This window comes from Lycium barbarum, chromosome 3, assembly GCF_019175385.1.
Source record: "Lycium barbarum isolate Lr01 chromosome 3, ASM1917538v2, whole genome shotgun sequence".
NCBI classification, from domain to species: domain Eukaryota; kingdom Viridiplantae; phylum Streptophyta; class Magnoliopsida; order Solanales; family Solanaceae; genus Lycium; species Lycium barbarum.
In genome coordinates this window covers 130,523,846-130,539,505 of record NC_083339.1, presented here as the reverse complement: position 1 = coordinate 130,539,505, position 15,660 = coordinate 130,523,846, and the positions used below count along the sequence as shown (strand labels likewise).

Genomic DNA, 15,660 nt, shown 5'->3' with positions numbered 1-15,660 from the left:
GACTTGGGTAAATTCCCGTCCGTGGGTCCCGCGACTTTCCTTTAGGTAATTCGGGAACTTTTGAAAGAATTTGTTAAGACTATTATTTCGATTTTCAAATATGATCATTGTACTTATGTTTGAATTTATGATAATGATTTATGCATATGACTACTCACGACTCTATTCATACATTTTGTTATTCCTTTTGCCGAGTCCCGGGCCGGTTCTGTTGTCGTGCGCATTTTGATATACTCTGGAGTTATGCTGTGTTTATGGTTCACCGAGCTACTCGCAAAAGAGGGTCGGGTTCCACTTATATTTGGTGTTATGCTGTGTATGACGTTATGTTGTGATGTGATATGTGACGGGGATACGGAGATTTGAAACTTTCTGGTGTTATGCTATGTTATGGCGCCATCGACGGGCGGGCGACCATATTCCTCTGTACCCTATGCATGACTTACATATTTGAAACTAAACATTTTGATATGATTGGATTTGCACTTATGTTCAGCACTTCTGTTTCGTTTATGTCTCAGGTTTGTTTTCTATATATTCTGCTTTGCATACTCAGTACATATTTCGTACTGACCCCCCTTTGTTTGGGGGGCTGCGTTTCATGCCCGCAGGTACAGACGTACAGTTTGGTGATTCACCAGTTTAGGACATCCCCATTCTGCGGTTTGGAGTGCTCTTCTCATTTCAGAGCATATATGTTGATATATATTTTGTTCGCTATGTATGTATATGTTTGTTCAGGGGTATGGCGGGGCCCTGTCCCGCTATATGTTCCGTTTGGTCTGTTTAGAGGTCTGTAGACGTATTTGTGGGTGTGTGTGCCTACTTATGTTCAGATGTGTTTGTATGATTCCATTCTTTATGGCAGCCTCGTCGGCGCGCATTTTGTATATGTTTATAGCAGCCTTGCCGGCGTGCATTTGTATATGTGTTTTGGGCCGTTGTGCCATTTGATAGCCTTGTCGGCTTTTGACATATTTGACAGCCTTGTCGGCTTTTGACACATTTGACAGCCTTGTCGGCTTTTTGATATATGTACATATGTTCGGCGATGTATATTCCGCCGCCTCTTCTGATTCTGATATGATGTTTTGTACGCGCAATCGCGCAATATAATATTCGTTCTCGACTCTGATTAAAAATGATGAATATGAAATCCGTGTTAAGCTTTGCTATGATGATTTGGTTTGTATGTCTGTTTGGGTGCCCAAGTAGGGCGCCAGTCGCGGCCCACGGGGCTGGGTCATGACAATCACGCACCCCAAAGAACCCAGGTTACAGATTCTTTAATTGTGAGTTGGAACTGTAAGTTTCTAATTCAAAATGTATGCGTTTTTTTATATGATTTCAGGACAAAAAACTCTAATTGACTGCTGTTTGTTTTAGGATTATGGTGGCTGCGATTATTTCAGGTTTATTGATCCACACCCTAACAAAACACCAAAAAAATCTCAAATGAGCCAGGACCTAGCAGGAGCCCAGGTGGACCTGAGACGCCAACATCAAAAGCCTTAACCAAATCTGAACTGCAAAATAGGCTCAGAGAATCTTTAGAGAACGAGGAATTACTTCAGTCTTTGTTTAGAGAATCTGAAGAAAAGAAGAATCGCTTGAAAGTTATGTTAGGAGAAGCTAAAATTGAGAGGGATGAAGTAAAACAGAGGTTGATGGTGGCTGAAGAGAAAAATAATAGACTAACGATGCTTTTGTATAGTTTATTAGTGGTGTTTGCTATATGGCAATATGTAATAGGGCTGTAATGGGACTGGGTATTTCATTTTGGCGTATGAAGAATTTTGGACAATATGAAACGGGTTTTATTTATATGACAAATATATGTGTTTATACTCAAGCGCTATAATATTTCTATTGAGTTTGTGCATAAACTTTATTCATAGTCGATAATAGTATATATAAACTCATAGTTGATGATACAATCATCGTAGCAGATAATAAGGTTTCATGTCGCCGATAGATAATTATATTAAGAAGTGACCACTATTTGTAAAAACAGTCATATTTGAAGACATATAAATGAAACAACACACTTAGATACACAACAGTCAAATTAATTGTTTGTTAAAACAATCATATTTGAAAACATCCAAAATATTTATGCACATCCAAATTCAAAAGGCAACAACACAATTATATACAAAGGTTTCAATGATCTAACCTTCGCATAAATTAATCCAAAAAAGTCCAAATACTTATTTGTTAAAACCATCAGACATTAGTACTGATTATTTGCATCATCCACCACACACATTCAGCAAAAACTCAATTGTTTGTTACAACCCAAATAACCAAATTAGTTGTCTGAAGAACCATTAATCCAGGCGAGGATGCTCGACACAACTTTTTCGGGGTCAAACTCAACATCAGCTTGACTCGCCTTACTAGCATTTTTCTCATTAACTTTAGCAGGGACATCTGCAGCCTTCTCAGCTTGAGCAGCTGGCATAGCAAGTTCAACCTTCTCGACCACAACCTTCTCAAGTTTCTCGACTTCAGAAGCTGGTGTAGGTAACTCAACCTTTTCAAGATCAGCACTAGCATTCTTCTCATTAACCTGGGCAGTTGGCACAGAACATCTGTTGCCTTCTCAGCTTGAACAACCGGTTTAGGGAGCTCAACATCTACATTCAACTTGTTCATAGCAGATGGGTCCACAGGTGCTTGTGCTGCAGTTTTTGGACATAATTAAAAAGAATGCAAATTGTATACAACACAATTAAAAAAAATAAATAAATTAAAAGTTCACCTTTCTCTTTGACAGTCTCCCGATTCTTCTCCTTCGCCTTCTCGTTTTTTCAAAAATTTTTGGCCTCCACATAAGCGAGAACAACATTTAGAGACTCCTCCATCTTTACCAATCGCTGCTATAGTTCCACATGCTATATCAGCATTGATGGGCCCCACTTGGTGCGGCACGACCCCTAGAAGTCCCAATGCCAACATTACCACCAAAATCTTCTGATTGAATATCTTCCACATCATATGAGGGCTCCTTGGACTCCTTTTCAAACCTACTACGATGCTTCGAGGCATGATGAGTATCCTCATCAGAATTCTCCTTGGGTTGCTTTCTCAACCTAATGGAAGCCTTCGAGCAATTCTTTGGTGTAACCAATACGGTCACGTCTTCCAATTCAATCTTCAATTTATCTATGATGGGATCATCAACCTCATCATCAAACGCAAAGAAGTTTTTCATGTAGTCCTACTCCATCTCACGCATTGTGGGGATAATGTAAGGGTGCACAACCTACAAATACGCAAAACATTAGCATTTAGTTTATATTTTTGTAAAAACATTGATAATAGACTCCAAATTTATACCTGTGAAATTCCCTCTCTAATACTAGGATCACCTTCAGTAAATCGCTCCATTTTTGTGGTGTGCCACTTAGGAATCCTAGAAATAGGCAGAGAAACCTCATCTGATTTGCTAACATGCCTAAGTGCGGCGAAAGCTTCATAAGTCCAGACATATAATAACACAAATAATCACTGAGTGTGAAAATAAATAACACACAGTCTATAATCTGCTACACCAGTGGTTTATAACATATACCATGAATGTCCAGGGGAAGCCGTAGAGAGCATATGATGACGTCTTCTTATCAAGGTTGGTTTGGTGGTTCTTGGGCATGTCTACCTTGTCTATCAAGTGTTCCAAGTGAGTTCAAAGGATTCCTTTCCCCAAGGATAGCTCTGAAAGAATTCCAAATCGTCAGCCATTTTAAACCACTCAGCGTCTACACCCTGGACACATCTTTGGCCATCAAAATTGTATGGAGAAACCACACAAGACAACATTTCAGCTTTTCTTCTTTATTTAATCTAGGCCTTCTTATCACCGACAATAGCTTGTCTGATGTAATCTTCTTCTTTCGAGTAACTTTTGCGTAGAATTCTGCCCCTTTCTTTATTGCCCTGTGCTCTCTAGATTGAGAAGGATAGGATCCACAATTTAAACCGGTGATCAATGCAAACTACTTCAAGCCAAAAGTTCACGAGGAGCCACATTTCACACTTCTTTTTCTAGACCACATGACGAAAAATCATATAGTAGATCATCCGTGCGTTGAAATTGATGAAGAATGACAGCTTTCTAAAGTGACCAAAACAGGAACGCTTCCACATTGTCCTTAGTTTTTGATCTCTCAACACATTGTTAAATTCAACTAACAATGACAGCTTGCTCCTAATAGAAACTTTTGCTGCAAAAGATTCATAATCATCCAGCCAATTGATCAAGCCATACTTTTCAACGTTGATTGTCTTTGCACAATATGACAAGGACAACGAATCAACATCTTCAGCAACATTAGAGTGTTTTGAACCATCCCCAGATACACTCTCAACTCTACGATCAGCTCTATCTCCATCAACACCACACTCATCAATGGGGTCTGAATGAGATGCACTCTTAGCTTCTTCACTTCTCTTTCTTTTTCTATCTCGGCTAAGTTCTTCACCTCTTTTATTTTTATGCTTACGATTCACATTAGAATGAGTTCCAACCATAGTACAAGAACGGAGGAGTATTTTTCCTCCTTTGCCTCTACACCGAGGCATTTATACGATCTATATACAAACAATAGAGACGTTGATCAACCACGATATAACAATAATCGACCAACAACCTATTAATAGACCATATATAATTTCAAAAAGCAAAAACAGAAAAACAAAGATCGAAACAACCAAAATAAGCATAAATAACACACATTTTGACAATAAAAGGAAAAGCAACAAAGGTTTTGAAAAAAAGCAGATCTTTATGAACCCTAGTTTTTTATCAAAATTGAAAAAAAAAATCAGATGCTCCGACGGAGTTGTAGAGTTAAAGAAATTACCTGTTTACGACGATCAAGGCGCGTTGGAGCTTGGAGGAGAGGTGGAAGTTTGAGAATTCCAAGCTAGAAAGAGAAATAAAGAAGAGAAAGGGACGGATGAGAGAGAGGGGGTGTTTGTGTATTTTATTAGAAATTCACTGGACTTAAATGTATAACTTAAAACTTTCAATCTTTTTAAAATTATGAAAAATACTCCATTTCCATTTTTCTAAACCCAAATACGAAAAATAATTGGAAAAAAAAATGTGTGGCTACAGTCGCAATTAAAACTTAGAAGTGGCCTTTTTGACAAATCTTCTCGACTTTCTACAAGTTCTTAATTTTTGCTTCTAGAAGTTATCTCCTTGGTCCCATCTCAAAAGGACATTGTGGCAAGTTTAACGCGCTTATTGCTTCTTTGCCCAGTGCCGTTACTTTCAATCCAAACTCGTTAGACAAGAAGAAAAGTGCTGTAAATAGGAAGGAAGCTAGCTCACTTGTAACCTGGAATATAATAGACCGCTTCTTTCATTGACTTTGCCAAGATAAGTGCCAAACCTTTTTAATTACCAAGGTTGACGAACTGATATATGGAGTGGGAAAAAGCAACAGGTGCTTTTTGACCAGCCGAGTCATATTTTGCTCCTATCATTTAGATTATTTCAGACATATTTCACCAGGCAAGCTAGTAACCTCAGACGTTAGGAAGACTCGGAAATCAAGAATGGCATCGGTTATAGTTCTGTGCTGTACCCGAAAAATTCTGATGTTTTTGCTGCCTTGGCTGCTTGTTCCGTCAAACATCCTTGTGGGCGTCAAACCTGCAAAGATCAGTCCTCTGGCAAACCATTGCCCAAGAACCACTAGTAATTATACGCAAGGAAGCAATTTTCAGTCAAATCTTAACCGCTTGCTGTATAGATCACTGTACAATAACGGTGGCAATTCCATCTATGCAAAAGCCAGTGAAGGAGAAGACCCTGATAAAGTTCATGGAGTATTCCTCTGTAGAGGAGACGTTGCACCTAAAGACTGCCAAAACTGCATAGATGTGGCAACTGAGCAGATCTTGCGGGTGTGTGCTTTCAAGAAACAGGCAATTATATGGTATGATCAGTGTTTGATCCGCTATTCTAATGTATCTTTCGCCTCCACGTTAGACCGCTCGGTTTCTTTGCTCATGTATAACACACAAAACGTTTCACGGCCGGAACAATTTAAGGGGAATTTGAGTGCAATGTTTGATAATCTTACGACTCAAGCTACTTCCGTCAATCCCAATCAGAAATATGCTGCAAATTCTGATGAAATTAGCCTGTTTCAACAGTTGTATGGCATGGTGCAGTGTCTACCTGATTTGTCAGCTGTAGATTGTCGCACTTGCCTGAATACTGCTCTTTCTGTAATGAGTAACCAACTATTTGACGCCAAAGTACCAAGAGGAGGCAGAGCTCTGTCTGCAAGCTGCAATTTAAGGTATGAGCTATATCCATTCTTAAGTCCCGGTGGACGGGGACTGGAAGCACCACCACCATCAACCAGCCAGGTGAACGAAGACAAAGGTATATTATAAGTATAATTAAGATCTTATCTTCTTCTACTTGCCAAGCTGCATGCAATAACTCGTTAACACCATCTGGAAGTAAAATTTCCAACTTTTCTTTTTCCTTTTCAATTTTTGAAAAGTTGCATGCACTAATTTTACTTCTAGATGGTGTTTGTGAAGCCAAGGTTCTTGCTCACATGTTGAGATTTCCTTTAATTTAGAACTTAGATTTCAGTGGTGAAATAGTTTGGATAAATTTCACCGGTAGTCATCTAGCTTTGAGTTTTCACGCAAAAATGATTTTTCGATTTTTTTGTTACATAAAGTTCATCAAACTTTAAAGTTTATCATACAATAATGATTTTTCTATAACACTAGTTTATCACACTAAAATCATTTTTCTATTTTTTGTCACATAAAGTTATCCAATTTTGCCAAGTAAAATTAAATTTGAAATTGTTCAATTTTAACCCAATTAGAGAATTTGAAAAGGTCAAAGTAAATCCCAAACGAATAAATCGAAACCGAAAAGAAGAAATCAAATTGAACCAACTTTACTTCAGTTTAGTTTCAGTCTAGCCCTTTTAAAAATCAAAAAATCAAACCGGAATTTTAGAAAATTGAACTGAACCGGCATAGACACCAATGTCCAATTGTAATCCGAATTTGAAGAGTGTCTAAATCAATGGAGCCTTCTATACTCATGTCTTTCATTAAATAAGTTTTGGTCTTTGTTCAATCATCAACGCACTCTCTTTAGAGGGTAAGTGTTGATTTCAGCGGTGAAATGACAGTCTATTTTCTGTTTTCAGGCAGAACTACTTCAAAGACAAAGCTTATTAGTACCATCATAGGTATTATAGCGCTGTTGGCTGTTTTACTAGCAGGATCTAGCTTTTACCTTGTGAAAAGAAGAAAACGAGTAGCGAAAGGTAAAAAGATATTGGTGTTTTAAAGTGAAAAGAAAGTAATTGTTTCAGCTAACCGATCATTAAGTTGAATCTCTACAGAGGCGGATGAAAGTAGTCAAGAAACTCAATTTCTTAACACGGTAGTAGAAGCACTTGGTGAAGACTTTTCAAATGATGATTTTCACTCAGAAAATCAGTCGAGGTCCCAAGAGTTTCCAGTGGTAAAATTAGACCTCATTCGTGCAGCTACAGAAAATTTTTCTGAAGAAAACAAGCTCGGAGAAGGTGGATTTGGTTCAGTGTATAAGGTAATAATTCCTATCATATATCTCCAATTATCCTGCAAGTTCCTAAATTTTAATCGTGAGTTGACATTGTGTATTGCATTTCAGGGTACACTAGCAAATGGCATAGCAATTGCAATCAAGAGGCTCTCTAGAACATCTGGCCAAGGACTGAAAGAGTTCAAGAATGAAGCTGTCTTAATTGCCAGATTACAGCACAGAAATCTCGTGAGGCTCTTGGGTTGCTGCTTAGAGGGAAATGAAGCATTGCTTATCTATGAGTTCATGCCCAACAAAAGCTTGGACTTCTTCCTCTTCGGTTTGACCTGTACTTATTTGGTCAATTAGAGTACCGCAAGGCAGCAATTGTTCACTAACTTCATAGTTCATACTTTTTTTTTTCTAGGTTCAAGAAAAAATGAGAATCTGAATTGGAGACAACGTCTCCACATCATTAAGGGAATAGCCAGGGGCATTCTGTATCTTCACGAGGATTCTCGACTAAGAATCATTCATAGGGACCTAAAAGCTAGCAATGTTTTACTGGATAAAGATATGAACCCCAAGATATCTGACTTTGGAATGGCAAAGATGTTTAGCGGAAATCAACGTGAAGCCAATACAAATAGAGTTGTTGGAACCTAGTAAGAATTCTCCTAATTCAAGCTCTATACTTCTCATCACTCTGAGTTTTTTTCCTCTATAAGAAATTGGACCTTTACTTTGTTTGAGATTTAAAAAAAAAAAAAAAAAAAAAAGGGCAGCCCGGTGCATAAGCATCCAGGGTCGGGGGAAGGACTGCACCCCAAGGGGTGTAATGTAGACAGCCTAACCTAACAGAATTCAAATCCGCGACCTATAGGTCACACAGATTTCAAAATATTTGATGTGTGAAATTACAAGCTAATAGAAGATGATGCAAAATCTGTTGGTATAATTTAAAACAACATTCTGCTGTAAGATTGATGCTAAGAACCAATTTTTACTTCTGCCATTTTTACAGTGGATATATGGCCCCAGAGTACGCTATGGAGGGACTCTTTTCTACTAAATCAGATGTTTTCAGCTTTGGTGTTCTGGTGCTTGAGATAGTAAGTGGAAGGAAGAACACTGGCTATCTTTCTGAACATGGTCAGACCCTCCTTAATTTTGTGAGTGTATTTCTTCTCCATTTGGGTTTTAAAGTCAGCTTGTTTTTGGTTTTTTCAATTTCAACGTGCATGAAAGCGTCCTAAAACTATGTTGAAAATACAGGCGTGGAAATTGTGGCGTGAAGGGCATGGATTAGAATTTATGGACCCTTGCTTACTGCAGTCCTTTGTGGCAGCTGAGATAACAAAATGCATCCATATCGGACTACTTTGCGTTGAGCAAGATCCAGCAGATAGACCTACCATGTCCTCTATAGTATATATGCTGGAAAACGACCCTCAAACGCTTCCACAACCATCACAGCCTACATTTTCTACTGGGCGAATTGTCTCGAGATCAGTTGAGCCTCAATCCAATGATCAATTGTGTTCGGTTAACGAGGTCACTTTATCAACTCTGTCACCCCGATGATAGAGTTAATTTCTTTAACTGGTCACTCAGGTTTGTTAAGGAGCGTGGATGACTTGGCATTCCACCTATGCTAGTACTTAACTAATGCAGTAGCCAATTAGTTAGTTAGTTAGACCATTGATTATGTGATCAGTAGGCCTTGTATATAAACACTGTTACATTCATTTCTAATACACACTTGAAGATATTTTCTTTCCTGCACATCTTTTCTCTCAAATGCTCTCATCTGGCAACTAACCTAGCAGCTTCCATAGATTCTAACAAGATTGACCAAATTACTTAGTAAAATCGCTTTCCTTTTTCCTTTTTATCGCAATAAAATCATTCAACAGTTGCATTGTCTCTCAAAAAATATTTAAAGTAGCCATAAAGGTCAATTTTCCGTCGACAAATGGATGAGTTGGCATTATTTGGTTTATTTCGCATCCCATGCAGGATAAAAAAAAACTTTTTAATTAAGTTAACCCACAAAACTCAGATCCAATTAACAACCCACCAGTCTATGCATTTAGAGATATACTTGAAGTCAGAATCTATACAACTTGCTAATTTAAGCAAAAAATAAATAAATTAAGAAACATATAAAACAAATCAAACCCAAACAATCACAGTGAGAGGATTCATTTATTTTTTCCAGAGTTTATAACTCAAAACCATGTATTCATATAGTACATAGTAATCAACTGAAATAACAGTGGAAGAAATGCAACTTCAAACAAAGCATGCTTCTAAACTGGATTTTTGCTTTTCTCCACTGCGACCAGGATCCTTGTCTTGAACTCGAACTGCGGTCTCAAAATAAATAGGAGAAACTCCAATTTCTCAATTGATCCCCATTTTCGATATACAATGTCAATTCATTTTGAACGTTTGAATTGTGTGTGGATAATTAGTTAATGTAGAGTTTCCCATACACATTAATAATTCTTGTAATATTTAGTACGTGTACATTGCCGGGGGATGTTCATGAGATTAAGAAATGCACATCTAAATGATTAAGATGTTGTCTGCTCGTTTTTCAACATTGATGTGCATAATTTATTTATTTTTAAACATAATTAATTTACATATCAAAGAAAAAAATACTTAAATATTTTTAAGGGAAAATGGTGAAATTTACCCTCTAAGTATGATTTATAGTTTAAATTTGTCCTCCGTTAAAGTTTGGGATCAAATTTGCCCTCCATGTTAGGATACTTGATAAATTTGCCTTTATATGGATGGAAGTGTGACTTGAACTCTACATCAAAATAAAAATAAAAATAATCACGTAGGATCTCATACCCAACTCAATTAATCCATGACCCGACTAGTTTTCCCATCCCATAAATATTCTTTCAACCCATACCCAACTCATAAATATTGTGGAAAATAATATAAATAAATAAAAAGGCTACTAACTTATTTCTGTGTGGATAACTTTCATGTTCTTCTTGTGTAGTTGAAGTGCGAAGTGGTCCAGTGCTTTGCCTTTTTCTCTCTCCCCTATTTAACCTAATGGCTATTCGTATAATGAAATAGGTCGAAAGAATATTTATGGGATGGGGAAACGGGGTCGGGTAATGGGTTAATTGAGTTGGGTATGAAATTCTACGTGGATCTGACATGGATCCGAAGTGGCTATTTTTTTTGTGGTGTGGAGTCCAAGTCACCTGTGGCGGATTCAGGATTTTCACCCAGGTGTTCAGAAAAATAACTGAACCTAAATATACACTGTAATATATGTTCAGGGTGTTCAAAAGTTAATATATGTACATGAACACAGAAAATTTACTCTAAATATACACTGTAATTTTTTGTCCAGGGTGTTCGGGTGAACACCCTGGCCTCTTACTGCATCCGCCCCTGCAAGTCACACTTCCATTCATATAAGGGCAAATTTATCAAATATCCTAATAAGGAGGGCAAATTTGACCTTAAACTTTGACGGAGGGCAAATTTAAACTGTAAACCATACTTGGAGGTAAGTTTGACCCTTTTCCCTTTTAAAAAATATAAATTTACTAAGATAAAATCATTATTTGATAAAACATTATAATGTGATCCCATTGATATATGTATATTATATCTCAATGCGCTAATGAGTCATGACGTTTGACTTGATTCTTACGCACTTTGAGTTTCTTAATTATATTTAGGTCATCCCACGATTATCTCACCTAAAAGATTAGTAGAATACACTTTTAAATTCTTAATTATATTAGTTTGTCTCCACACGCCTTCTCACGTGCGTCGCGACACAGAGTCAAATCTTATACCACATTAAATTGTGTGATCGCCCATTTAAAAATTTAAATTGTTTGAGAGTACACACTTTTAATCTCTTGATTATATTGTGTCTCACCACTTCTAATTCTACACAATTTGGCCCACAAATCTCATAATTGAATGGGTTCATGTACAGGCATTACTGAACAAGGGAGCAAAATACCTTGTTGTTCAAGGTCTTCCTCCAACAGGTTGCTTAACACTATCCATATATTTGGAACCTGAGACTGATAGAGATGATAAGGGATGTGTGGGAAGTGCAAACAAGCAAAGCAACATCCATAAACAACATCATCCGAGCCAAATTAGATTCATTCAGAAAACAATTCCCGCAAGCTGTCATTGTTTATGCAGACTACTGGAGTGCATACAGCACAGTAGTGAGAGGTGCCAAGAAGTATGGCTTTAAAGAGGTGTTCAAAAGTTGTTGTGGATCTGGTGGTGGAAATTATAACTTAGACATGTTCAATACTTGTGGTTCTCCTTCTTCAAGCTCTTGTCCGGACCTATCTCAGTACATTAATTGGGACGGTGTTCATCTCATTGAAGCCATGTACATGACTATGGCTAGCTTGTTTCGTAATGGGACATTTTGTATTTTTGTAAACCCCCTTTTAGTTACTTACTAGCGAAATAGCAATAGTTTTGAAACGAGTCAATAATTAGCTTCCGATTCATAGTGAATTAGTGAGCCCGTGCTTTGCAGAGTGTGTTTGAAGGGTTTTATACATAAAGTCAGATCTCACTGACCTTGACACAGTGGGAACACAATACTCTCAAAGTAATTGATATGATTCGAAATATATGCAACAGATAAAAATAATAGTCATAAACTAATTAAAGATAGGAGGATAGAAGTCACGAAGGAACTGAAGAAGAAAAATAATTTTAGAGTTTAACTTGAGTATAGGATAACATTTTTTGTATGAAATCCCTGCATTATCTGCAAACAGAAGAACCCCTTGTGGAAGAATTAACCGTCCATAGGTCATCGAGGTGATAGAATTGACAAAGTGACCTCATTAACGGAGCACAATTGATCATTAGAACGGGGCTTATCTGATCTCACGACAATTCTCCCAATGGAAAATGCAGGCTGTGATGGTTGTGGAAGTGTTTGAGGGTCGTTTTCCAGCATAAAGACTACAGAGGACATGGTAGGTCTTTCTGCTGGATCTTGCTGAACACCGAGCAATCCAATATGGATGCATTTTGTTATCTCAGCTGCCACACAGGGCTGCGATAAGCAAGGGTCCATAAGCTCTAATCCATGTCCTTCACACCACAATTTCCATGCCTAAATTTTCAGGTGGTTTTAGGGTACTTCATTCAAGTTGAAATTGATACAACCAAAAACAAGCTGACTTCAAAACAAAAATGGAGAAGAAATACACTCACAAAATTAAGCAGGTTCTGACCATGTTCGGAAAGATAGCCAGTGTTCTTCCTCCCACTCACTATCTCAAGCATCAGAACACCAAAGCTGAAAACATCTGATTTAGTAGAAAAAAGCCCCTCCATAGCATACTCAGGGGCCATATATCCACTTAACAACCCACCCGTGATCTATGCATTTAGAGATATACTTGAAGTCAGAATCTATACAACTTGCTAATTTAAGCAAAAAATAAATAAATTAAGAAACATAAAAAACAAATCAAACCCAAACAATCACAGTGAGAGGATTCATTTAATTTTTCCAGAGTTCATAACTCAAAATCATGTATTCATATAGTACATAGTAATCAACTGAAATAACAGTGGAAGAAATGCAACTTCAAACAAAGCATGCTTCTGACCTGGATTTGTGCTTTTCTCCGCTGGGACCAGGATCCTTGTCTTCCAGAAAGTGTTATTGAGTTCGTAGATAATTAGTTAATGTAGAGTTTCCCGGGGCTTTTAATTAAAGGTGATAAAAAGATTTTAAAATTGAGTTGGATAATTCTAATTTTTTTAATTGAGTAGGGGTGATAAATTTTGGATGAGTGATTTGCAAGTTTTGACTTCCCTTAAAGTTATATTTTTAACACTTTAACTCCAAATTTTATTTTTTATATTTTGCCCTCAAATTTTATTTTTAACACTTTAACTCAACCAATAAAAATCAAAAAATACCCCCTGCCCCCAATCTCTTCCCCCTCGCCCCCACCCCCTCCCTGCCCCCAGCCTCCCGTCCCCCACCAAAAAAAAAATTTTTAAAAAAATTTAAAAGTTTTTCTTTTTGTTTTTTTGTAGCACCCACCCCCCGGCCCCACCCCCACCCAACCAAAAAAATTAATTTTTTTTAAAAAAAGTTTTGAGAAGTTTTTGTTTTTGATTTTTTGCACCACTCCCCCTACTCCCGCCCCATCCCCTCCCTGCCCACCACTCTCGCACCAAAAAAATGTTTTTTTAAAAAAAGATTTTGAATTTTTTTTTGTCTTTTTGTACCATGCCCCCCACTACCCCCCACCCCTTCCAAAAAAATTAATTTTATTTTTAAAAAAAGTTTTGAAAAGTTTTTGTTTTTTATTTTTTGCACCACCCCAACCCCATCCACCCCTCCCTCCGCCCTTGCCCATCCCCACCCCCAAACCCCACCAAATTTTTTTTTCACCACCCATCCACCCCCACCCTCCCCAAAAAAATTAATTTTATTTTAAAAAAAAGTTTTGAAAAGTTTTTGTTTTTGATTTTTTGCACCACTCCCGCCCCATCCACCAACCCCCACCCCCTTCCAAAAAAAAATGTTGAAAAGAAATTTTTTCTTTGGTTTCTTACTCCACCCACCCATCCCAAAAAATAATAATTTTGTTTTAAAAAAACTTTTTGAAAACTTTTTGTTTTTTGTTTTTTGCACCACCTATCCCCCCAAAAAAAAATTCTTGAAAAGAATTTATGAATTAGAGAGAGAGATGTCAAAAATAAGTAACAAGACTTGTTGCAGCAACTAGTATCTTGTTGGGTTTTATCCAACAAGAGTAAGGACTTGTTCAACAACTATGTCACTTGCTACGACAGATACTACAGTTGTTGCAACAGATACTCTACTTGCTGCAACAGATATTACAGTTGTTGCAACAGTTATTACTTGATTCACCCATATTTAGTGATCAACAAAGGGAATCAATGATATGTAGTGATAAACAAAGGATACGATACGTAGTGATCAATATATAATACTTAATTAATTTGATGGAATTTTGAGTTAGGAAAGATGATCTACTAAGTCAGTATGCACTAAATTCAATGATCATTAGAGTGAATTGATGTGAACTACTTGATTCACCTATATTTAGTGATAAACAAAGGAAATCAACGATATTTAGTGATCAATGTATAATACTTAATCTGTTTGATGTACTTTGAGTCAGGAAAGATGATCTACTAAGTTAGTATGCACTAAATCGAGTGATCATTAGAGTGATTTGATGTGAACTACCTGATTCACCCACATTTAGTGTTAAACAAAGGAAATAAATGGTATTTAGTGATGAATATATATACCTATTAACATCTTTAATGGATTAGATAGTAATTTCATGGATTAGATGGGCAATTCTAAGTGTATTATTCCTAAATCGAGTGATTATTAGAGTGATTTGATGTAAAGTACTTAATTCAACCATATTTAGTGATAAAAATGAATTCAATGTTATTCAGTATAAACAAAGGAGTTCAATGTGATCAATATCGTGAATATGTTGCAACAATGGAGGAGTTATTCCAACATATGAGATACTTGCTACAATATATAAGTAAGTTGCTGCAACATATAGGTAAGTTGTTGCAACATATGAGATACCTGCTGCAATATATGAGTAAGTTGTTGCAACATATGAGATACCCGCGGCAACATATGAGTAAGTTGTTGCAATAATTCAAAGAAGGTGATTAATCTGTTGCAACAACTATGCAACTTGCTTAAACAACTGATCCATCTGTTGAAACAGATTAGTAACTTGTTGCAACTTCTTCAACAAGTGTATGATCTGTTACAATAATTAACTCATCTGTTGTGGCATATTTTTTAGTGTTTGCAATAATTTTAAGCAATTTTTTGAATTTTTCCCACAAGGTGAGTAATTTGTTGCAACAACTAAGTAACTTGTTTAAAAAGATTAGTAACTTATTGAAACAGATTAGTAACTTGTTGAAATAAATTAATAACTTGTTGCAACTTCTTCAACAACTATATGCATCTGTTGCAACAATTAATAAGCAAAATAAATAAGTTCATAAACAGAAATTGTTCAACAACCATC

General features: G+C 36.8%; 2 protein-coding genes across 4 annotated transcripts; one reads left to right on the top strand and one right to left on the bottom strand.

The window, feature by feature from the left end:
* The first annotated feature begins 5,297 nt into the window (after nt 1–5,297).
* LOC132632532 (cysteine-rich receptor-like protein kinase 44) lies at nt 5,298–9,349 on the top strand. 3 transcript variants are annotated; one of them, XM_060348504.1, is made up of 7 exons: nt 5,298–6,406; nt 7,203–7,322; nt 7,401–7,609; nt 7,694–7,913; nt 7,992–8,229; nt 8,589–8,716; nt 8,840–9,005. In XM_060348504.1, the coding sequence occupies exons 1-7, from the start codon at nt 5,569–5,571 to the stop codon at nt 8,857–8,859; spliced, it is 1,773 nt and encodes a 590-aa protein (XP_060204487.1). In that variant the 5' UTR covers nt 5,298–5,568; the 3' UTR covers nt 8,860–9,005. The 3 variants fall into 3 exon arrangements, with proteins under 3 accessions (XP_060204487.1, XP_060204485.1, XP_060204486.1); XM_060348502.1 differs by having other exon boundaries at nt 5,300–6,406; nt 8,589–8,736; nt 8,840–9,349; XM_060348503.1 differs by having other exon boundaries at nt 5,301–6,406; nt 7,694–7,904; nt 8,589–8,736; nt 8,840–9,349.
* Nucleotides 9,350–12,180: 2,831 nt separating this feature from the next.
* Nucleotides 12,181–13,302, bottom strand: LOC132634178 (cysteine-rich receptor-like protein kinase 44). The gene is made up of 3 exons (XM_060350473.1): nt 13,216–13,302; nt 12,815–12,982; nt 12,181–12,713 (listed from the first exon to the last, which is right to left on the bottom strand). Exons 2-3 carry the CDS (start codon nt 12,953–12,955, stop codon nt 12,405–12,407), a joined length of 450 nt encoding a protein of 149 aa, XP_060206456.1. The 5' UTR covers nt 12,956–12,982; nt 13,216–13,302; the 3' UTR covers nt 12,181–12,404.
* Nucleotides 13,303–15,660: the final 2,358 nt, after the last annotated feature.